This window comes from Arvicola amphibius, chromosome 5 (assembly GCF_903992535.2).
Source record: "Arvicola amphibius chromosome 5, mArvAmp1.2, whole genome shotgun sequence".
In the NCBI taxonomy this organism is placed as follows: domain Eukaryota; kingdom Metazoa; phylum Chordata; class Mammalia; order Rodentia; family Cricetidae; genus Arvicola; species Arvicola amphibius.
The window spans coordinates 45936994-45960213 of NC_052051.1; the positions used below are offsets into that span (position 1 = coordinate 45936994).

General features: G+C 45.2%; 1 protein-coding gene across 2 annotated transcripts in view; it reads right to left on the reverse strand.

Annotated features, from left to right (window-relative positions):
* Positions 1 to 21726, reverse strand: part of Stk35 (serine/threonine kinase 35) — a 33378-nt gene extending 11652 nt beyond the window's left edge. The window contains exons 1-3 of one of the 2 annotated variants that reach the window (XM_038330508.2): positions 21406 to 21726; positions 20245 to 20845; positions 10425 to 11172 (exon numbers count right to left, since the gene is read on the reverse strand). In XM_038330508.2, the coding sequence (XP_038186436.1) occupies positions 10460 to 11172; positions 20245 to 20845; positions 21406 to 21711 (1620 nt within the window). In that variant the 5' untranslated portion in view covers positions 21712 to 21726 and the 3' untranslated portion in view covers positions 10425 to 10459. The remainder of the gene's footprint in view (positions 1 to 10424; positions 11173 to 20244; positions 20846 to 21405) is intronic. The other variant, XM_038330509.2, reaches the window with a different exon arrangement.
* Positions 21727 to 23220: the final 1494 nt, after the last annotated feature.

The following is a 23220-nucleotide window of genomic DNA, read 5'->3' on the forward strand; positions in this document are numbered from 1 at the left end:
AGTGGAAAGAGCTCCTGGAACCCAGTGTGGCAAAGCTGAGAGACAGCTGGTTTCAGCCTATGCCCCTGTATCAGGCATAGTACATGGTTCATGTCAACAGCAAAATTAGAAGCTGGCAACTATCTATCTGTAAGATGGCAAATAAATAAATAGTTATTAGTTTTAAAATAGCTTACTTGCCCAGGCTAGCAGGTGGCTCAGGAGGTAATGACAGAGCTCTGGAAGTGCTAGAAGGATTGGAACTCCACATTTGTAATCCACGATGTCAGAGGGGTGGCTATGGACAGACGGCAGCTTTCTCCCGTCTTCCAGATCCCACACACCCACCCTGTTCAGAGGGATGGATGTGGCCTCCACACTACCACCTAGGCTGTAGCAGTACATTAAGTCTTGCACTTAGCTGTGGAGGCCTATTCAGCAGCAGCGGAGGATCAACATCTCTACAGGGTGACAGGAGGAGAGAAAAGGGGCCTGGTTTCCAGTGTCATTGCTTTCCAAAGTGCTCAAGGAAGAACTTGACAACAGGGAGGGGATTTTTAATCCAAGGCCCTTCTAATCTCAGGAATATAACACGAGTTCTAGAATCCCCAAGGGCCTCAAACTCTCAGTGGAAGTCAGATGCAGTTTTCCGGAAGGCTATCTCACTACTCAGATCCTGAGACAAATCCCTGACACAATGGGTACTGACAGCCAGGAGCCTGGCTTATGCAGACAAAACTAACCAGAGGCAGCCTATCAAGAGGAGCTGCCATGGCTCTGGAGGTAGGCACAGGTAAACAGTACAGTCTATGTGGCTGAGATACTGAGGAAGCAGGTCAGTGAGAAAGAGTGAGGCCAGTCTCAACTCAACATGCCAGAGCCTTTGCTTTTCCTTGAAGTCTTCAAGCAGAACCTGAGACTCTTCTTAACGGGTATGCCAGCACTGAGAGACATGGGCTCTATCTCCTATCATCTGAAGCTGGTTCCACAGCTACCTTACTCCCTAAGAAACACAGTTTTTGAAGCACAGCTGCCAGGCCCAATAGACATCAGGGCAGGAGTCGGTGAGAGAAAGGACACGAACAGAATTTAAAGCCAGGATAGCATGCTGTTTAAACATCAGCTTTTCATCTACTGTGTCAGAAGGCTCCGCAGGGGCACTAAGTGAGTCTATGGCAACTACACAATCAGGGAGCTCTTACACATGAAGGCTGTGTCATAACAAGGCAGCGGTCACATTGACTGTACCCCTGACAATACTATTTTATTTTAGGCCATCTGATTCCTTAAAGTGTGCTGCCAAAATTAATAGTATTAAAAAAGTTCACCAAATGTACAAAAAGAAGAAATCACTGGCCATAATGGACGAGTCTAGATTTAAAAGGCTCCATGGTGACCTAACAGTAGGCAGAGCTACCCGCTGAGTCATCCTGAGTGTGCTTGAGAACTTGGACTCATTGAGACCTCTGACCTGGCCTTGCCTGTCTTTGGGGCTGGGGCTGGTGTTTTCCTGCAGCACTTTAGCTAGTAAGCAGGTCCTAAATGTAATAAGACTAAAGGAGAGACAATTTTTGTTTCTAGAAACAACTAATAAAATCAGCAGTTAGATAGGTAGATATCATAATACCCTTCCTCAAGCTTTTAAGTGTGGGGCTGAATTAAAAACTGCCAACTGCCTCAGTTGGGCCCCGCAGAACCAGGTTCAACTGTAGTGACTATGATTGGAAAAGGGGTCCAGGGGAAAGTCTGGGATCCTGGGATTTCTCCAAAGGACACTTTCCCACTAGGAAGTCACCTAAGTCCTTGTCACTAAAGGCGAGGTCACTCTTCCATGTGGTGACAGCGTAATTTGTGGTTATAAAAAGAAAGACCCAAGGCCAGAATGGTATGGTCTAAAAGAAAGACCATATGGTCTTCCAGTTACAGCTCAAAGCCAGGCATGCCAAGGGAAACTCTTGGGACTTTTTCTAAGGAGTCTATGGCTTTCTTGGGGAAAAAGTCTCCACACATTATTAGGGAGAGAGAAAATGAAGTTCATGGGCAGTCTGTGAAGGTTTTGCAAAAACAAATACCACGGCAGGGATAAAATGTGGCACTGCCACTGTGAGGTTTTGCGGCTCAACTGCGATGGAGACTACTGTGAGCACCAGGCTGCATTTCACACAGGGAAGCAGCCCAGAGGGAGGAGCTGCCCAAAGCCACTGAGACAGCAAGTGGAGTACAGTATAAAGGAAGATCCCCTAGCATGTCCCTAAATGTCACTACTGTGCAAGCTAGCTTCCACGCTTCACATGGTTAGCGAACTGTGTAGCTTCACGCCCTCTACAGATGTTTATCTCGCCAGGTGTGCTACTGGAGCTCTTTCCCAGGTCTGACCTACCCTCCTAAAAGGCTACAGGCACTCTTCCACCCACTCTCAAGCCCCGCCTTATTTGTAAGACCAAGTTCCTCTTCTTTAGGTTGACAAAGCCCCTGGTGACTCAAGGATAGCTCTTTAGATTCCTGGCTTGCACACGCTCACTTTGCACTCTGCTCAGCATGCCCTTCTCCAAGTACAGCTGGGTGAGCGAGTCCCAAATGATGCTGTCACTTATCTCAACAGCACTCTTTTCTCTGAGCTACTCCTGGCCTTGAGTGGACTCAGGATCCCCTGGGGTTGACTACCTGGCCTCTCCTGGGGAGTTCGATGGAGGAGGGCCTGGGTTGGAGCTCTAGCCCTTGCCAGGGCTCAATCACTTCCTGTCTGGAATGGAAGTGAGAACCTGGAGAAGAGACAGCAATACCAAGGACACAAAGGAATACTGAGTAAGCAAGCTCAGCAAGGTGATGATAAAGAAGTGAGCTTGTCCCAGGCCTGCTCCTCTGCAAAAGTAAACAATAAAATGCAGGACCATGAGTAATCATTTGCTCATGAGCGCAAAGAGAAAGGACCTAGGGGTTCCTGGGTTCTACTGCCAAGTCCTGCCTCTCTGTATCGTGTATCATTCAAACCAAGGTGTGAAAAGATACTGAAAGACGCCTCTTCTTCATCAGCTAGAGGACAAGGTACCCCTATGCTTTTGATAATTGTACTTAAGTGTCCTAAAGACAGCTGAGAGGACTGTGACAACGGCTTGAAGCTCTCTCTCTATCTGATCAGAATTATAATCTGATTAGTAGGAAACTCCTTGCTTATGGCGTCTTAGCAGTGGCAAGAACTGTAAATTGGAATCACCTTCCACCATAGCTCCATTAACCCAAGGTCAAGGAATGGGGTTGCAGAAGACTCCTGTTTAGTCTTCCCACAGCACCAACCCCATCTCATCTCTACAAATAGGTGGGCAAGTGGAGTTCTGGTTTTCTGTAATAGTGGGAAGGAGCTGTGTGCTCTCCAAAGGCTTTTTATACCACACTAGAATGAACCTCGGCCCTGAGATGGTCTGGGGAGGGAGGAGGACATCTGGACTGTGTCAGTGGTGACAGCTGTACTTCACTTTAGGTACTTGGCTTAAACCCCAGAACAAGTAGAAAGGTAAAATGTCACCCTGTTTGTCTGGGGTGTGGTAGTTTTCACACCCATTTCTGCTGCCCCATGCAAGCCGAGAATTCCTTCCAAACATTTACCAGATCCAAACAGGCAATCTGGTTACTAACAACAAACGAGTGAGTCCTTACTTGCGACTTCCAGTTTTCTTTATGTCTGGTACAAGGGGCTGGGTCCTGCTGGCAGTGTCTGTACAGTCTGCCAGGATCTCACAGCAGCACACCCCAAATGCCTGAGGCTTGTCCTAGACTTCAGCTTTCTAGAAGGGCATGTCTTAGGCATGTCCAAAAAGTAGAAAAGGAAAAGCAAAGGGGCGCTAGCTCTATCTGGTTGCTAAGGGTGTCCCTTTCCCCAAAGAATGGACAGAGATGCACAATCAACCAGTAGACTCACATCATTTTGGTAGCTTTACTTACTGGACAATATGATAAACACTAAACCCCAACATGATATAGGCAATCTGTTTCTCCCATCACCGTTAAAGTACCATGCCTCTGAGCTCAGAAAACAAACTAAAAAAAATCCAGCCATCATTCACAAGACTCCTTCACCCAGCTTCAAATCAAGATTAGTTTTGTAGCTGGAAAACAAGCATTTCTATCTTCCTTACTATGCCTTATGGGGTACCTGGGTGGTTCTAATACATTCTTCCCAAGTCCCTAGACATCATTTTCTTTAACAAAGAAACAAAATACAGAATTCTTTCTGACCTGTTTATGTTACAGCTGAGTTACAGCTTTCCCCTGGCACCTCTTACTGAAAGCGAAATTCTGTTAAAGTTGGGAAATTCACAGCAGTGTTTTATAGTATTGATTTATTTTAAACTTGGTTGGCATTTTTAAGACCTGCCATGCCTCTGAGCCCTAGAAATGCTGAAAGAGATCTCTATTTCGTCTGATTTGGAATATCATGAGGTATTAGGTAAAATAAAGAGGGGCTGGCAACTTATCTGCTCTTGCCCACTTTGTCAAGACAAAATCTTGGTTCCTCTCCCCAGGCCTGAACCCATGTATCACCGCTTGGGAACTGCACCTTCCTTCCACAGCAGGGTATCCTGAGTAAGCAAAGCCTCCTCTGGACATACCCAAGCGATCGCTTCGCACCCAACTCTGATAAGACATTCCCAAACTCCCTCAAGAACCAGCCCTAAGATTTCTCACAAAGGCTTCTCTGTTCTCCAGAGCCACCATCTACAACTAAACTGCAAGCTCTCAGGAGACAACACTGAATTCTAAATGACCAATGTCACCAATGGGCAATTGCCTGCCAGGTACTAAGATGGCTCCCCTACTAAACCTGACCTGGCCCCAGAATCTTTCAACACAGGGCTGCAGGCAGCCCCACCCATCAGAGCAGACAAAAATGATGGCATCTGAAGCTTCAGTAGGAATTTGATAGAGTTGGGAGATTTGTCTGTCGCTGAGAATTATTAACACTGCCGTTCTGCTTTGGGTCCTCAGCTACCTGAAATCTCTGGCTGAATCTTGGGAATAGGCTTCAGCCAGGACTCTCTTTTTCTCAAGGGGCTACTGCACTACTTAAATGAGAACCCTCCTTGGTTATATGGGTGCCTGCCCCCCCTGTCGATGTCTAGGGCAGTGTCACAGTAACTTGAAATCTGTACACAGGCAGACATCACCTAACACAATGGCTGGGCTGGTCATCCTGCTGTGGTGTGCATAGCCTGGCAGGGCTCTCAGTTCAGTGCTTCCCACTATCTCCTTCACAGCATGAACCTACACAAACGTGGTTTTCAAGAGACTGAAGAATGGAAGGATGGAACCTCCAAACACACACATTGTTTCAGATTCTGACTCTTAATGAACTGCTGCTCTCTCATGTACAGAATGAGGACAAGCACCTAACTAGACAGATGGTGTAAAACAATAAGTACCTAACAACGAAAACTTACTCCCTGAATAAGTTAATTCACGGTTATAGATGAAGAGGAAGGGCCATTGGTCCTGACTCACGCTCCTCCTCCCCAAAGCAGGCTTCATTGATAACATGAAGTTATTACTTCAGTCAGTTGGAGGGTCTTCGTGTCCCTGGGGTCCCAAAAGATGGGAGTTGGAAGAAAGCTAAACCTTCGGGCAGCTTTGCTGGCAGTTGGATGATTATCAGTGTCCCTCAGATTTGCCTAAGGGACGCGATCTCTGCTGGATTGAATCAAGGATGCCAGAGAGAGCCATGTGAGCAGCATCTGGGCCTTGCTACCAACAGCCCCAGGGCAGGCCTGTTCCTTCCAGATGCCCGCACACTCATCTAGTTTTCAGGAACAAAGGACACCCGGGTGGGTCTACAACCCGTTACAGGGCTGACAGCTCAGCTTCCTCCAGTTTGAGAGCAAGAGCCATCAAGAGGGGGCAACAGGATGTCCCAGGAAGCTGCTTGGACCTGATACCACCCCATCTGGTAGGGAAACTCCAAAACACCTAGAAAGATAAGGCTCCAAGAGACATGTGTGTGCCACTGGTACCTAAGCAATCACAAAGTCATCACAGTCCAAGGCAAGTTCTATTTCCTGGAACAAAAAAAACAACTAAAATTGGCAACTTCCCCCCAAGTTTTCTCTTGGCACAGCTCTGTGAAGTGCTAGTGAGACCCAGTTAAGATACAGCCCTTACCCTTGCTATCTAGACAGTGATTTAAAAGAGGTTAAGACAGAAAAGACAAGTTCTAAGTCTGCCTGAACCCTACCCCCAAGAGAAAAAAATGCTAATCAATGAATCCTCTTTCTAATTAAATAAATGCCTCATACTTCTTATAGAGGCGATAATCTACTTTTGCCAGAGTGGAAGTCCCTCCTCCTACCCCTACCCCACAGGCTGTGTGTGTGTGTGTGTGTGTGTGTGTGTGTGTGTGTGTGTGTGTGTGTAATTCAATGCTCCAGAGACTTCGGCTAAATTAGCTTCTGGGACAGAAACCAAAGGCCTTGGCCCTTTAGCAACCACACCTTTCCTTGAGGCCTGACTTGGACCAGGACACTAACTCTCACAGAAGAAACCACCTCCCAAGAGAAAACTACTAAGTTCTCTTGCCCTTGCCTGCACTTCAGAATGCTTAGAGCTAGACAGCCAAAGTCAGGCTGGTCCATGCTAAATTATTCACTGAATTCAACTATGAAGATATCTTTTTTTTTTTTTAATTTATTCTGCAGTCAACAGCAGTCAATGGAGAGAAGCCTAATTGGAAACTGATTGTTCAGTCGGACATCTATCTATATTAACCTTCCATCTCTACCAAAGTGCAGGGAACATCTTGAGAGAGGAGGTGGAAGGAAGGAAAGAACTGAAGGATGGAGAAGAGTGCTATGAAGTGCTGTCTCCTGGGCATGAACAACTCACAATAGCTGTGGTTACCAGCACAAGACCGACACAAGATCAAACCAACTGAATGTTAGGTGGGAAGATGCTCTTTAGAGTCCATACCAAAAAGCTATTGGTGATGGGCGAGAGGGGAGGTTGGCCTTGTTTCAGTGGATAGTCCGATACACATGCACTACGTCCAATTACTACTTAGACTTTATTTAAAAGAAAGACATGAAATTGTGAGGTGGCCATGTTAGGAAGGAAATAAAAGAGTTTATGGAGATACACAGTGATAGATATGATTGTGTTTTGAACTATGAAGATATCTTAAGACTTGAGTTAAAATCTATACACCTTATTAACTCTATAACCTTCAAAAAACAAAAACCAGGACTAGTTCTTTGATGTTAAGCAACTACCAAGACCTCAGATGGAGTGGAGAATATTTTCTATGACCCCACCCCTTCACAGGCACCTTGGGTCACATCAGTATCTGATTTCCTTCAGCAGGCTTTAGCTGTCCATTCCAAATATACATTACCCAGAGTGTGGCTTCAAAAGGCCCTAGCAAACGTTTGTGTACTGGACTATAGGATTCGTTATTAATACAGCGGTGCTCATGTACAGCACCTTCCATGTACAGTGCGCTTGAAGGCACTAGGAACATCAGTTTGGCTGGCTTCCTGCTTGGGATAAGGCTTGCAGCTGATAGGATTCACTAAAATTACTCTTCTAAAAGTGACAAGGGAGAAAGACAGACCTTATTGAGCACTCGTTAAATACAGATTGTGCCTTTCTAGAACAATTGACAAGACAAGCTGGCTTTGTTGTAAAGGCAAACCACCCAATGTTCTTACAGAAGCTACTAAGTACCAGCAAGCCTCCACCTCAGCTGAGTACACACCTAAAACCTAGTGTTTGACTGAAACAATTTGTTTGGGGCAACCCCTATAATAGGTATGGTTAATTTCATTTTGTGGGTAATAAAACCAAGGCCCAGAGTGGCAATATACTCTGCCCGATGATCATATAGCCAATAAACCACAGAAAAAAGACTAAATCCCCACAGTATTTGCAGCCAATTCTCTCTCCATAGGAAGTCTACGTTTCCAGACCAAAGGGCAGTCTCTCCCTCTGTTCACTGTTACAGAAACAGCAACAATTAACTCCTCATTCTGCACCTACCTGAGTGTCAGTTGAATAACATCTTTTCATGTTGGTACTAGGGTTAAGTATACTTAAATTCTCCAGCCACAACCAGTCTAACAGAAAGTTACCTAGAAACCAGGGTATTCAAGTTCTGTCCCTTCATTTGGGACAAACAAATTCCTTTCTCTGTAGGGTTCTAACTACACATTTCTCAGCTCCTCTTCACAGCAAAATTCCTCAGCTAGAGCCATCTGCATTGCTGCTTCTCAGCCCGCCGTCTAGTCTGGGAATTTATGAAGTTGTATTTTTCATAAGGACAATAGGATGGCATTTATGTTTTCCACTTTCATGGCGTTTTCTAGAAGTTACATGATGAGCTGTCTACACCATGTTATAATGAAGCAGCCAATGAGATGATCAAGGCAAGAATTAAACAGATTTGCAAAAACCATGCTAGTCACCGTTAGTTTTTGAAGAGTTATCTTTCATAAAACATAATTAAGACAACATTTAACTGGCATATTGTTATTAATCCAATCATTCACCTGAAGAGAACTAAAAACTGTTTCTTAGGACTGGAGAGAGCGCTCAGTAGTTAAGTGACTTGCTGCTCTTCCCAAGGAATTGAGTTTAGGTCCTAGCACCTAGGTCAGGTGCCACACAGCTTCCAGGGCCCATCACCCTCTTCTGACTTACAAATGCTTACTTGACTCCGTTTTGTTTTTGTACAGACATCCTCCTGTCCTAGTGCACTATCCGATTTTCAGATCAGTATAATACTAATTATCATTGAGACAGTCCCTCCCCCAAAGTCTTCAAGATGCTCTCTCCCAACTATTCTCATGTGCTCAGAGGGCACTGTTGGGAAGAAGAAATGCGGGGGGCGTGGCCCTGATCTTGTCTGTCTAAAACACCCTACCTATACACAGCACTTAGCCTTTCCTAACAGAAGACCTGAGTTCACAGCCCATTTTCACAATGAAATATGAACTTTGAAAGTATAAAGTTTTGGTTTTGCCCATTATTGTATCATTTATGCCTGAAACAGTATCTAGCTAGCAAAATGTTTCTCAATAACAACACTGGAATTAGTCTGGCAATGGGAGGGGGAACTAGGTGGAAGGCCCTTTCTAGCTCTAGCCTCTGAGTGTCTAGCTAAGCAGATATGGCTCAACAACATGACTGAAAGCCGAGGCACCAGGCCCACAACTCAAAGTGTTCTGCTAGGACAGGGCAAAACAGGCCAGTCAAATTGGCATGACGACATAGCAATGACTAGTCAAAGAGCTTGGGACACACACCCAAAAACAAGTCCCTAACCTTTCCCCCCTTCCTCTCAAGGTCACTTATTTCTTTTAGATGAAGTCTCTTCTCTTTAGCTATAGAACTTTGCTCTGTAAATCAATACAAATCTCATGCTAATCCAAGTAAGGGCCCAGATCTCAATTGAGACAATACATAATACTAACCTAAATTCAGGTCCTTTTCCCAATGCAACCTTTCTCTTATACAAGTAAAATCTGAATTCTAAGAGGTCTCTTTGAAATGCAAAGGCTAAGATGGAAATGGAAAGCTATGGTAAGAAACACAACGAAAGCATAACTGGCCAGCCAGTTCCACTGGGAACAAGACAGGTGCAAGCTGCTCGCTCAGTACAAGTCATCGCCTGCAGAGGTATGGAGGAACAGAGAAGCCATGCCTGTGCCCACTGAAACCAGCTCTCCCCTGACTACTGCATCTCAAGACGTCAGCAAACTCTAAGTACAGCTTATTTCTACTTGTCATCTTGGTAATCCAGGGCAAGGGGACAGATAAACTCAGGTAAGATATACCTACCCTTAATTTAATGGGAAATGGGAAAAATGACTTACAGTATGTGTAATGTCTCACATATATAGTGGTCAATTTATAATACCCTGTCTTGTCCACACCTCAGCCTCTGGTCTAGTCTAACTGTTCTGGGCAGAAAAATCAAACATCTCTGGATACTCTGTTCTTTATCCTAGCGTCCCTGTCCTTTCATCTCTATTATCTCTATTCCACTCTACACCCAATTAACCTATTCTCTCCAAGTCCTCCAGCATCAGGTCCCATGTGGACAGAACTGATGATGAACAGCAAACACAGGTGGGACAGACAAAGTTCCTTCTCTGAAAACTGCATTCCTTTCAGCATCATTTTACATGGAGAATTTATTATTTGCTAAAAAGAAAAGGTGTTTCTAAAGCTCTCGGGAAATTCCGCCTCATATAATTTCCTCTTAAAGATTTCACTTCTCGTTCTGTACTCAAATAATCTGAATTATCTCCACTCACCAAGATTTGGGGGCCAACCTGCAGCAACAAGACTTATTTTATTTCTTCCTGGCCTTGCATCTTCTCTACAGCTCCAGGGTCCAACCCAGTACAGGACACACAACCAGCCCAGGGAGTGTGTATGCACAACAACAAGAAAGCACTCACCTAGTTAAAAACACCCAAGACGTTCAGCCCTGGAGTTAAGCAGCACATGTGACCTGGTCCATTCGGGTTTCAAGTTCAAAAGCATCAGGTCGGTCCTGTGGGTTAGCAGCTAACATGTCTTTCAAGAGCTGCTTCACACCCTCAGACATGGAAGTCCTACGTTTCTGGGGGATATGCAACTCCATCTTTGGGTTTTCTAGCAGCGCCTCACCAACAGGGACGATCTCAGTCCCTTGTTTAATGTAGGTCCCCAGGAGCTCCTTCTTGGTTTCAGAGTCAATAAAAGTAATTCTTTCTATCATTGCCCAGATGATAATGCCAAGGGCAAAGATGTCCGCCTTGGCTGTATAATGTCCCTCCCAGACTTCAGGAGCCATGTAGAAGTCTGAGCCACAAGCTGAGGACAGCCAGTACTTATTCACATTCACATTTTTGTTATCTTGATTGCCCTCTTTGCCTCGAGGTGCCAGCCCTGCACAGACCTTGCTCAGTCCAAAGTCTGCTACCTTGAGGATGGGGGTGCCAGACCGTTCTGTGATGAGGATGTTGTCTGGCTTTAAGTCCCTGTGCACGATGTGGTTTTTGTGCAGGAAGGCAATGGCGCTTGTAAGCTGTAGCATGAAGCTTTTGTTGGTGGCTGGGTCTGGTCTCCGGGACAGGACATACTGATTGAGGTCTCCACCTTCACAGTACTCCATGACAAACCAGAGATAGCAGGGCTCCTCAGCATAGCCCAGGATCCTTTCTCCTAAACCAAAGGACAGGAAAGAGCTTGAGTGGACATTCACAGCACTAGAGTAAAGAAAGAAGACGGTGTAAGTATCTGTGCCGAGAGGACCGGTCCAATTGGCACCAAGCAAATTCTATACACACAGTCCACTTCTACCCATACAGAACAAGTCAAGGTATGGCAGAGGCATTAGGGCCTGGTGTCAAGCACCTAGAGTTCAAATTTAAGAGCTTTTAAGTTTACTGTCATCTAGTTGGTTTTGAGGTTATTTTGTTTATTTATATTTTTTTCAAACTGGTGTACAAGCCTATCTTTTTTTTAAATTAATTTATTTTTTATTTTTATTTTTTTTTGAGACAGGGTTTCTTTGTGAAACAGTCCTAACTGTCCCGGATCTAGTTCTTGTAGACCAGGTTTGGCCTCGAACTCACAGAGATCCTGCCTCTAACTCCTGGGATTAAAGGCATGTGCTACCACCGTCCAGCAAGCCTATCTATTCTTTGTAGGGATGCTGAAATGATAAGAATAAGAGGCATACAGAAAAGCGTTGTGAAGTGTGGGCTGTTTCTGCTATTACCATTTAGTTACTGGGCCAGCTTTTCCGACTGCTAATCCACACCCAGCACATGTTCTTTACTCTCTTCTTTCCTGATGTGTTTAAGCATTTGTATTAACACAAACTCAATGACATTACAATTTCATTTCAGATGTACACTCCAACCCATGCACATCTGCTAGTTCACCATATGCCTAGTCCAAGCTAGGTCTGTATCAAGCCTCTGGCTCTCTGAGGCTTGGTTGCACAGGTTCCTGACAGCAATAATCATAAGTGGAATGTTGGTAATAAGGTCAACTTCTATCAAAGATCAGCACACATGCAAGAACTCCAGGGAGAGATGACAAAGACGATGGACACAGGGACAAGTAGAGCAGGAAGGTCTAGATAAATGGGATATGGGTAGGAAAGTATAACCTGATCAAACAGTGAGATCTGAGGCAGATGCACAGGCAGTATCGGGTGTGTGGTTCAAACCAGGAAAGCTGCTGACTGGCACTTTCTTGTCAATCCCAACATTTTTTATAAAGCAACTGATGAAACAGAGTCCTTTTGTGAAAGTTATTACATGATAAATGCCCTACAGCTAAGTCCAAAAAAACAGTTGTCTTATTTTGACAAAAGGAAGACCATTCTGTGTGTGCAGACCACACGCCTTTAATAATAACACTTGGGAGACAGAGGCAGGCGGCTCTCTAGGAGTACAAAACCAGCCTTGTCTACAGAGCAAGTTGCAGGGCAGCCAAGGGCTACACAAAAACAAAACAAAAAGAGGCGGAAGGAAGACGGACAGACTATAGGCTGGTCATTTGTTAAGTGAGTCAAGACCTTAAAACAGGTCCCTTGGCTCAGAGTATGCTATGTCCCAAAAGACAAGGCTGACACTTCCTCAGCCTCTGGAAGGAGGCTCATTTTCCTAGCCATTTGCTACACAGTGACTCAATAAGCCAGATCAGTCTCTGCTTCCTCAATGGCCCTTAAGTGACTAAGGCAAAGTCTACCAAAGCCAGAGACAGAATACATGACAAAAGCTGTTGGATTTAACCACAATCTGACAGACCTCACTTCCCTTATATATTTTGTTTATAATTTGTGTATAATTTGTTTATATTAGTCACAATCGAAGTGATACTGAAAGAACCAGTTCAGGGCATATGGCCTCATTTAACAATCTGTGTTGAACTGTTCCCTCACCCCGACCCCCTGCTCTTTAATCCTCTTTTTGGTCACTCACAAGCAGGCTGAGTCTACCAAAAAAAAGAAAGAAAGAAAGAGAGAGAGAGAGAGAGAGAGAGAGAGAGAGAGAAAGAAAAAGAAGAAGAAAAATAAAGCCACAATCTGAAGCTGAAACCCATCTAGATGGTAAAAGAAACAGACAGAAAAAGGACAGACAGCAAGAAATGTTCCCTGACAATACAGTCAGGGAAGAAATTATAAAGAAATTATCAAATTCCTCCTGCAAAGACACATCAGATAGCAACAAAACATCTAATAAGAGACATGGATAGAGAAATTATTATTTAATACACAAAGCTGGTAACTATGGTAACTAAGGGGAATAAAAGAAAACAAGTTGGCCAAAGGAATAAACACAGTCCTAGGTTATAAGAATCTAGGAAAAGGAGCCAGGCAGTGGTGGCGCATGCCTTTAGTCCCAGCACTCAGTAGGCAGAGGCAGGTGGAGCTCTGCAAGTTCAAAGCCAGCCTGGTCTACAAAGTGAGTTCCAGGACAGCCAGAGCTACAGAGAGAAACCTGGTCTCAGAAAAAAAACAAAAATAACAAAAGAATCCAGGGAGAAAAAAAAGTTAGGTAAAAAGTGCCCTAAGCTAGTCTATGGGTGGGGCAGACGGAGCCTGAAGATGCAGATACAAGAGGAGCCCTTTGAGAGAAAAGCTAGGCAGAAGCAGCATTCTCCGAACCCGTGCAACATCACTGACCAAGACACATGGAAAAACCGCAGGATTCCTTTTCTAGCAGGCAAGGGTCTGGGCTTCCTTCAGGGGAAGCATGCTTTCCTGCAGCATCTTTTCATGCACAAGTCCCAGCTGTTCACCAGAACACAGAAGAGACATATTAGGATTCCAGTCCTTCCTTCAAGCAGACTACCAGCCTGGGCCTCCGCTAACTCATGACCAAGACTCAAACATGTCTGGTATTGAGTGAATGTGTATGGAGAAGCAAGTCGGAATAAAGCGAACAAGGCAAGCAGAGACCAGGAATAGAGTCTGAGTGACTGCAGACCCCAACAGTAGACTCTCTAGTCTAATGAATTATTAGCTCATTAGCACAAATGGTAGACAACCAGAACCTTAGGAAAATCCCTGAACTCTGAGCTTCAGAATTCTTACCTATCAAATTTGATTATTTAACATTACCTGACAGTTCCAATGAACTAAGTCACAGGTGTGGAACAAATTTTGCAGATTATAAAATACTTTTGGAGAATTATCTACTGACCATCACTAACATCCTCATTAGCATCCAAACTCAGGTCCCTCAAAAAAAAAGGGGGGGGGGGGGGGGGAAGAAGGGTGGCATGCAACTACAGAAGCCAGTGAGGGCATTATGTCCCATCCCCCCCCACCCGGTGTTGGAGTTACAGGCAGTTATAAGCCACCTAACGTGGACGTCGGGAACCAAACTAAGGTCCTCCGGAAAAAAATCCTGTTAGCCTCCACACTGTCTCTCCAGCCCCTGATCTTTCTTTCTTTATTTTTGAGACAGTCCTGATATGTATCCAGGTTATCCGCAGTACTGGAATTACAGATGAGCAGCCACACTCACCTTGGAAATCACTGTTTCCCAGTACTACACAGGCCATAGATTGTTACATGGTACCCAAAATAGAAAATTTAGTTGGGGATTTAGCTCAATGGTAGAGCGCCAAGCACAAGGCCCTGGGTTCAGTCCTCAGCTTAAAAAAAAAAAAAAAAAAAAAAAAAAAAAGGCAAAATAGGAAATTTAGAACACCACATTTTTACACACTAGCTGGACCAGAGGTGAAGTTGTGCTAGGGCCTATCTTGGACAATGGATGAAGGCTGAGAGGCTAAGTCATCAGGAGGCTCTGAAACTGAGTGAGGAGTCAAGGGAGGAAGCTGGAAAGGAACAGGGAGAAAGATTTAAAGGTTTTCATCAGAATTTAGTAACTAATCTCCTGTGATAATCGAAGAATTCAAAGCATTCGCTCCAACTGTTTCTGCTCCAAACTGTAATCCTGATAACTACGCCCTTAATCCTGATAATTACACCCTACTTCCAGGTGAGAAGACTGAGGCTCAAGAGATCAACTATTTGTCTGTAGTTACAGCTAACTGGAGGAGGATTCAGAAGTCCTCACTCAAAGCTCTACTGTTTCATGGTGCTAGCAGCAATTTCACACTTGAATATCCTATTTTTTCTCGCTACACAAGCTCCTTATATGCAGGCTCTTGCATACACCAAGCAACTTAAGCTTCATCAAGTCCCTAGTGCTGGATTATCCAACTATAGAAAATACAGATTCCTTTTTATGGTGCAGGATTTTGATGGACTTAAATGTGCTTTGTGAGAGCTCCTCATCAGGATGCAACTAAAGAAGGATGGAGAATTTGAGTCACTCGAGAGCATCCCTAGCCCTAAGGATAGGGCTGAAGGGCAAATTCAAAGTGAACTGATACTCTACGAGGGAAGATAAGCTCTCCCTGAGAGTTTACCCTATAAAACGTCTTACCCAATGCAACCCCAATTAACCAATGTTCTCAATTAAGACAGGGTGGCTTCTGTCTCCTGGGACTGGTTCCTAAAATCCCTACATAGAAGGAAAACACTCAGAAGCAAGAGAAAAGTCTGTGCAATTGCCCCAAGGCATCCAAGAACAGGTCAGAAAGCAGGTGCAGTGTCTTTGGCTGCTGAGATACATGGAAGGCACCAAGAGAAAGTAGTGCAGTAAGCACCGATAAGACATAATTCAACACAAACAGCAGCAATTAGGATGTATTAATACATTAGTATTAAATCTTATTAGTAAAGCATAATTACACACATTTTACAACCAAAACAACAACAAAACACAATCTGAACTTGAAGCTACATTCTCAAGCATACCCCTTAGCAATTATTATTTTTATTTTTTGTCCACTCAGACTGCGCTCCCTCCGTTCTTCCCTCCCAGAAGGGAGAGAAGAATGATCATCAATGGCAGGAGGCAGCTGCAGGAACCCCTTAGCAATTAAAAGACAACTCAAGTCAGGTCTGTACTGGAACCCTGGGTTGGGTTACTTGTTTAGCTCCTTACACTATACAACTTCACCTACTTCAATAGTTTTGGACACATCACCTGCAAGACACTCATAGTATCTTTTAAAAGATGGTCATGAAGGCTAAATGAGCTATGGTATGAAGCCTTTACAACAGCCCTTGACACATATCAGCAAGGTTTTGTTTCTGAACAGTCTTGCTCAGCCTAAACTGATTTAGGACTCTCTATAGTCCTGACTGACCTTGAACTCAAAGTAATCTTCCTACCTCATTCTCCAAGTGCTGGGATTACAGATGGGAGTCACAACTGGCTATATCCAGTAAATTTCAGTAAAAATTGAGAAGAAACCTTTAGACCTTAGATCCATTATTCTATTGTATCCCATTAATTCTGAAAGTCTCCAATCACTGTTATAGTCAATTCTACCTGGTTGGAAGGTTTCTATATTCCAAGGTCAAGCCGGCAGTGGTGGCGCACGCCTTTAATCCCAGCACTTGGGAGGCAGAGGCAGGCAGAACTACAAGAGCTAGTTGCAGGACAGGCACCAAAACCACAGAGAAACCTTGTCTCGAAAATAAATAAATAAATAAATAAATAAATAAATAAATAAATAAATAAATAAATTGCAAGGTCAAGCCACTGAGTTGCTTTGCTGAAGCCTGGGCAAAAGATGACAACTCTGCTCAGAACCCTTTAGGTTGGTTTCCTTGGGCACTCAGTGGCCAGGAAGTTTGCAGTTAATTCATTTCCAGACTCAGGTCCCCTACACTAGGTCTCATGTCAGCTACTTCAATTCCTGCTTCGCTAGGTCACTAATGAAACTCTCACCAAGAAATTGTTTATTAGGAAGCCACCACTGTGACCTTGCAGCATAATCACTTAGGTATACAGGTCTTATAAAGGAGAGCCTGCAAAAACCTCTTAAACAGCAGCCTGGCTTAAAGCAGCATTGGTAAGCAGCAAGGACTGCTGCCCAAATGCCCAGGTCAAACCTATCTTGAGCTATATTCTATATGGAATAGACATCAGAGTTTATAACAAGCTGGCCTCCCAGCTCGTCTAAATTTCTAGTTCTATGAGAATTAATGCAAAATTTATGTATTTAGTATACATGGGGTCAATCTTTACCTGTTTGTCAGAAGAATTTCGACTAGGGCAACAAATTCCTGAGTAAGAAAAAGTGAGGCTTGCTTGCTCTCTTCTAAGTGGCAATAACCTTAAGCTTTGTTTTAGGTATATCAGGACGGGTTTTTAGGGATGGAAAAGGAAAACTAGGTGGTAAAAGCAACCGCTGATGCCTTAGTTTCCCTTTTCATTGAAGGACTTCTAAGTAGAAGACACAGTTACTAACCCATCAATCAAATTTACAGGGCTGGTAATACATTACTAAAGCCACAAGGCTGGTTAGTATTTGCCATATTTATTTTAGGCAAATCCTGCCCTCCTTTCAGAGCTCCTTTTTCTTTCTGGTGAAACAGGCTAAGGGCTGGGGACAGACTGCTGTTGGGAGAGTTTACCCAGTATGCACAGAGCTAGGTATAATCCTCAACAGCAGATAAACCAAGTATGATAGCACATACCCTTAGCCCTAGTCCTCAAGGAAGAGTCCTTAGTTCAAAGTCATGGCTACATAGTAAATCTGAGCTCAGCCTGAGCTACCTGAGACTCTATCCCCCATAATGTGTGCCCCCACAAAAGGCTAAAGGAGGGATTTGAGATTCTGACTGTACTATACTTCTGGGTAACACTCATTTGGTCCATGCTCAGAAGAGATGAATTTGGTACACAGAAGCTAACAGAATGGGACATGATCAAGAACATAGTTTTTCTAATTGTTTTTTTAAAATTTATTATGGGTACTTATTTGTATATCATGTTATTTCTGAGGGAAGAGGGGTAAATAACTATTCTGCTGGTCTAGTACTTTGCCATTTAAGGCCTGGGCACTCACTTTCAAGATCCTTTCAAGATCACCTTTCCTGCTAACTTTTTTCTCTTTTCCTCTTCATTTTCTCTACAAAGCCCTGGTGAATGAGCTAACCCCTCACACTTAAGAATGACCCTGATCACTATTTATGCCTTCGAACTTTTCAAATATCCATAATGTGTCTTGTCTTTTTTTCCCTTCCAATACTACCAGAGGAATGCAGTTAAAAAAAAAAAAAGTATGTTTGAAAGATGCCAATTGGCGGGTAGTGGTGGTACATGCCTTTAATCCCAGCACAGGGGAGGCTGGAACAGGTGGATCTCTGTGAGTTGAGGTCAGCCTGGTCTACAGAGTGAGTTTCAGGACAAGCTCCAAAGCTACAGAGAAACCTTTTCTCAAAAAACAAAACAAACAAACAAACAAAAATGTCAATGTAGGCAATCATTTGGCCTATCTCAAAATAATTCTGAATTACAAGAAACAGGGCAATGAAAGGTTGTAAATAACTTTTCTGTTTAAGGAAAGTTATCCCTGGTTATCTCTGGAATTCCTTTCAGCTCCGATATCACTGGGTAGCATGGTAAAGACCCAGGGCTATAGAACAGATACTTTTAGAGTTAGCAAGCAAAAGCTGACTAGGTACTATTTTCTTTGCTAAGCTGACATATGACATTAAATTTGATTGTCATTTTTATAAACAGAGACAATGCATATTAAGAATCCAAACTGAAACAAACAATATTAAGTATGTGGTCCAAAGGGGGAAAATTAATTTCTCTAGTTTTAGCTCACAAATGAAGTTGAAAAAACTAGTATTGCCTTCAACCTACTATTCTGACCACACAGGAAATATGGTCCACAGCCAAGGTTTGGAAACTTCAATAAGAACCCGAATCTCTAAGAGGATAAAGATGGAAGAAATTCAGAGTCATCCAAAGCTAAAGTGGCAGTGAATTCCTTAAGGAATATTATGGACATCCCAGCACACATAACAACCTCATGACAGAGATACCCATCTTAAAGGGACTCTCATGGGTTCATGTCCAGTGTCATATATCAGTTCAGAACAACCCAGGACTGCATGTAAGCCCCAAACTCCAGGCTGTTGAAATATGAATCACTCACAAAGTGTTTCATTCATTAGTACACATCAAGAAATTGGTGTATAAAAAAGGACTAAGAAGGGATGAGAATGCAGGCGAAGTGGAAAACTCTCTCTCATAAGTCTTTAAAAAAGCATCCATCCTGCTGGAAAATGATGGCCTTTTCAGAATGGACAAACAGGAGGGGAAAGGGCCCCAAGAGAATTAGATCTCACCAGCCAATCCGCTGTTAAGTTACTTCAAAACTCTACAAGGGCTTCTCCTGGGGTCTTACAGCAAATCCAACAGACACTCCATGAAGATGTTAGGAAACCCTCCCATCTAGTCCTGCCCATTCTTTGAAGGTCAGTCTTAGGTAGGAAAGGCAGCATTGCAGTACTCTGAGGACAAATCAGTCTGGGTTCAAAGCATTTCTGCTTCAAGGGACACAAAAACCTCAAGTCAGGAGCCCCACCCCTGCCAAGCTGAGGTTAATCAGGTTGTGTTTGTTCAAGCTTCAGTTTCTCTGTTTCTAGAATGGAGACAGAACTTACTCTCACAGAGAGTAACTAAACTGTTTAGAGCTCATGTTAGAGCTGGGATTCAGATTCGGCAACTTCGGGCCACAGGAAGCCTCGGCCTTACCTAGTCCACTGCCTGCCCCTCACCTACAAAAACCACTTCTCTGTCATACCTAGAGGTTATGACAACTACCGAGATGGTAAAATGGCAGGAAAAGATGTAACCTGTTTTGTTATCCGAAGTTCTTGGCCCACCTGTGGGGGTTATTACTCTGTGTGAGCACACCTCCGGGACTAAGTGAGAACCAACTGAATGATTGTCTGCCCTGGGGTGAAGAGTTGGGGTTCTCAGAGGAAACCACACTTGGAAGCAAGAATTTGGGAATGGAGCTGGACCGGTATCAGGAAACTAAAGCCCAGGAGAGCATGGGTGGGTGGGTACTCTAGATTTTTTTCCTCAATGTTTTGAAAGGCATCAGGGGGCTCTGCAGTTCTGCCAATAACTTTTGAATCCTACTCTTCATTCCTCTTTAAAATGCTAGACTTACAGCTCACACCTACTGACTGAGTACTAGAGCGATCATGGAACACTTAGTGAGCTTGCTAAGGAATGACAGTAAGCAGACTGATTTTGCAGCATTCGGAGCAGAGAAGGTCCTAAAGTCAGGGCAAGGGCCTGAGTGTGCCAGAGACAGTTACTGAGGCTGAATGGGTCTCAGAATAAGGGGATCCAGAAGAGGGCAGGTCTCCCTACTGTATTCTACCTTTGAGTGAAGTCTCCACCAGGCGCAGGTACAGCTGTGAGTTCTTGTTGCCGTGACTCATGCGCTGGGCTAACCCATTGCGCTGCAGGACGCACTCCTCAAACTGCACGATATTCTGGTGCCGGCGCTTGAGACTGGTCAGGGCCCAGAATTCTGCTAGCGCCAATTCCACGTTCTCGGGGGCGTCGCAGCGGATCTTCTTGACTGCCACCCTGGCCCCACTACGCCCAGCCACAGCCTCATAAACCACACCGTAGCTGCCGCGCCCGATCTCCGCCAAGAGGCTGTAGCGCGGTCGCGCAGGACCACCACCGCCGCCTCCCTCTGGCCGCCGCCGGGCCAGGAAGGCCTCGCCCGGGGCTTCGACCATAGCGGGATCCATGGCCTGGGCCGCCGGCCTCAGCTTCGCGCAGAGCACCCGCTGCACTGGGCTTCGCCTTTTCCGCTCCGGGCTTTTTGTCCCTCTGCGGGCTCCGTTCTCCTTCCCCGTTTCCATGGCTGCGGGAGGCGGGGGGAGCAGCAACGGCGCCGCCCGGGCCCCCCCTGCCTCATCCCTCCGTCTAGCCCCGAGATGCGGAGGAGCGGTACCTTGGATTGTGATCTGAGGGCGAAAGAATCAGTTAAAACCACCAGGCAGAGAAGGGCAGACAAGGACCTGAAAGTGTCCAGCGTCCCACCTCCGCCGCCGCCGGTCGCGGCCCCTTTAAGAAGGAGCCACCGCCTCGGATTGATCGGGGGAGGGGAAAGGAAAGCGGGAAAGACGGAACCACCGGGAAGTACAGAGGGAGGACCGGAAGCCGAAACACAAACTGTCCCCTTTCTCCATTGATTTATCCGTCAAAGAGTAGGGGGAGAAAAGCAGTAAGGGCCTTCCCCATCTAAGACAACCGTCTTCCGAGGCGGCTCGGCCTCCTTAAACTTTCCCGGTGCACAGCGCCCTCCAACAGCCCCTCCCCGCGTCCTACCCGGAGCTCTCCCGGTGTAAACAGTGCTTTTGAATTAAACCCAACCGAGCCCACTGGGTCGACCCAAGCCTCTGGGGACGGCGGGTGGAGACTGGCAAAAAGTTGGGCTTCCGAGAACCAGCCGAGACCCCGACGGCCGTCCCCGAGTGCTGTGGGGTACTGGGGTTTCCCGCTTCGACCTTCCCTTCACACTTACCTGGCCGGCGCTCCTCCACTTCCGGGCGGACCGGTTCCCCCCTGGAGCCCGCACCGGAGGATGGTCCGTTCCGAGCCGGGGTTGTCTGCCGAGCCGAGCAGGGCGCGAGGCGGTGAACCGGGCGGGACGTGATGCCGGTCGCGGCGCTGCTCCTGGAGTGACAGCAACGCTCCCGGGGGAGGCCTCGGCTTCCAGATTCCCGTGTCCGTCCTCGAGTTCGCGCCAGCTGAGCGCTTTACGTAACCTCTTTATGTAAGCTGCACCTCCCGCCGCAGCTCTGGTCAGTGGAGATTCCTGGTGGCCCATCCCCCAGGAGGCCAGCCGAAGGCTGCGCCGTCTCTGTACAACCGAGGTCGACCCAGCAGCCGCGACAGCCCGGAGCCAATCACCGGCGAGAACACCCAACCAACAAAAAGAGCGCGCCAAAATTCCGCGACTTGCACAGAGGGCCCTCGAGAGTCGTCTGCACTCCGCAAACCCCGCTCGGCATCTGACTTGCTTAGTAGCTCCACGCCGGCACGTTATGGTGATTGGATGAATGGCTTCGGTTTGATTGATTCACAGCTCAGGCCTGGGTTAGAATGCTGATCCTCACGCCCACTAATGATCCTAGTGATCTCAGCCTCACGTAATCCTCAGTATCCTTCTCTGCCAAACCGGGTGGTCCTCACTTCCCAGGTTGCAAAGGACCAAATGATAGCTGGCTAATTGAGTGCCCCCATATAAGCTGCTTTGGGCTTGGAATTTGGATTCCCTCCACCTCAGCCACCCGTTGTAGGGGGGAGGGAGCACACAATGTCTATATAATTAAGAATGATCTTGAACTCTTCTTCCTGCCTTCATCTCCTGAGTAATGAGATTAAAGGCGTGCACCATCACACCCGGTTTATACATTGCTAGGAATGAAACATAGGACTTTGTGCACGCTAGCCCTGGGCACGGATTTTTAAATATTTTCTGCCGTGCTTTGTACCCCAATGCCTACAAGATGTCCAATATTTGTTAGCTGAGTCTTCAGAGATTGAAGAACATAACTAGAGTTTCTGCTCCATGCTATTTTAAGTCTAGGGAAAGAGCAGTGGGCTTGACATTCTTTGCCTTAATTGTGGTTCTTTGCCCCTGGAGGAAACAATCAACCTTGTGTCTTCATAGAGGTTACAGAGTTAAAGTACTAAGAACAGAACATTTATTTGCAAAATAAGTGGTAGACATTGTAGTTAAACAAGATAGATTAAAGGTACCATAAAAGAATGGACTAGAGTTTCTGGAATTTGAGGACAGACCACTTAAGACAGCATACACTGAAAAGCTCTCACTGTTGTGTGTGTTAAGTGTAAAGTGTACACACAAAGTGTAAGAATAGTAGAGAGGTCTCACCTTTCTGTCAGAATTACATTGTTTTGCTATATTTTCATGTTCTGTGAACAAATATATATACATATGTATACATTTTGTGTATGTGTATATCCTTGTAAATTTAGATGTCACACTCCTTTACCTCTTTATATATTTTAATTCCCGAGGGCAAAGATAGTCTCTTGCACAATCTTAATACAGTAATTAAAAAAAAGAATATTAACAATACCATGTTTTTCTGTTTTTGTTTTTTTGTTTGTTTGGTTTTTTGAGACAGGGTTTCTCTGTGTAGCTTTGGTGCCTTTCCTGGAACTAGATCTTGTGGACTAGGCTGACTTCGAACTCACAGAGATCTGCCTGCCTTTGCCTCCTGAGTTGCCACCTGCTGGGTGGTGGTGGTGGCGCACACCTTTAATCCCAGCACTTGGGAGGCAGAGACAGGCGAATCTCTATGAGTTC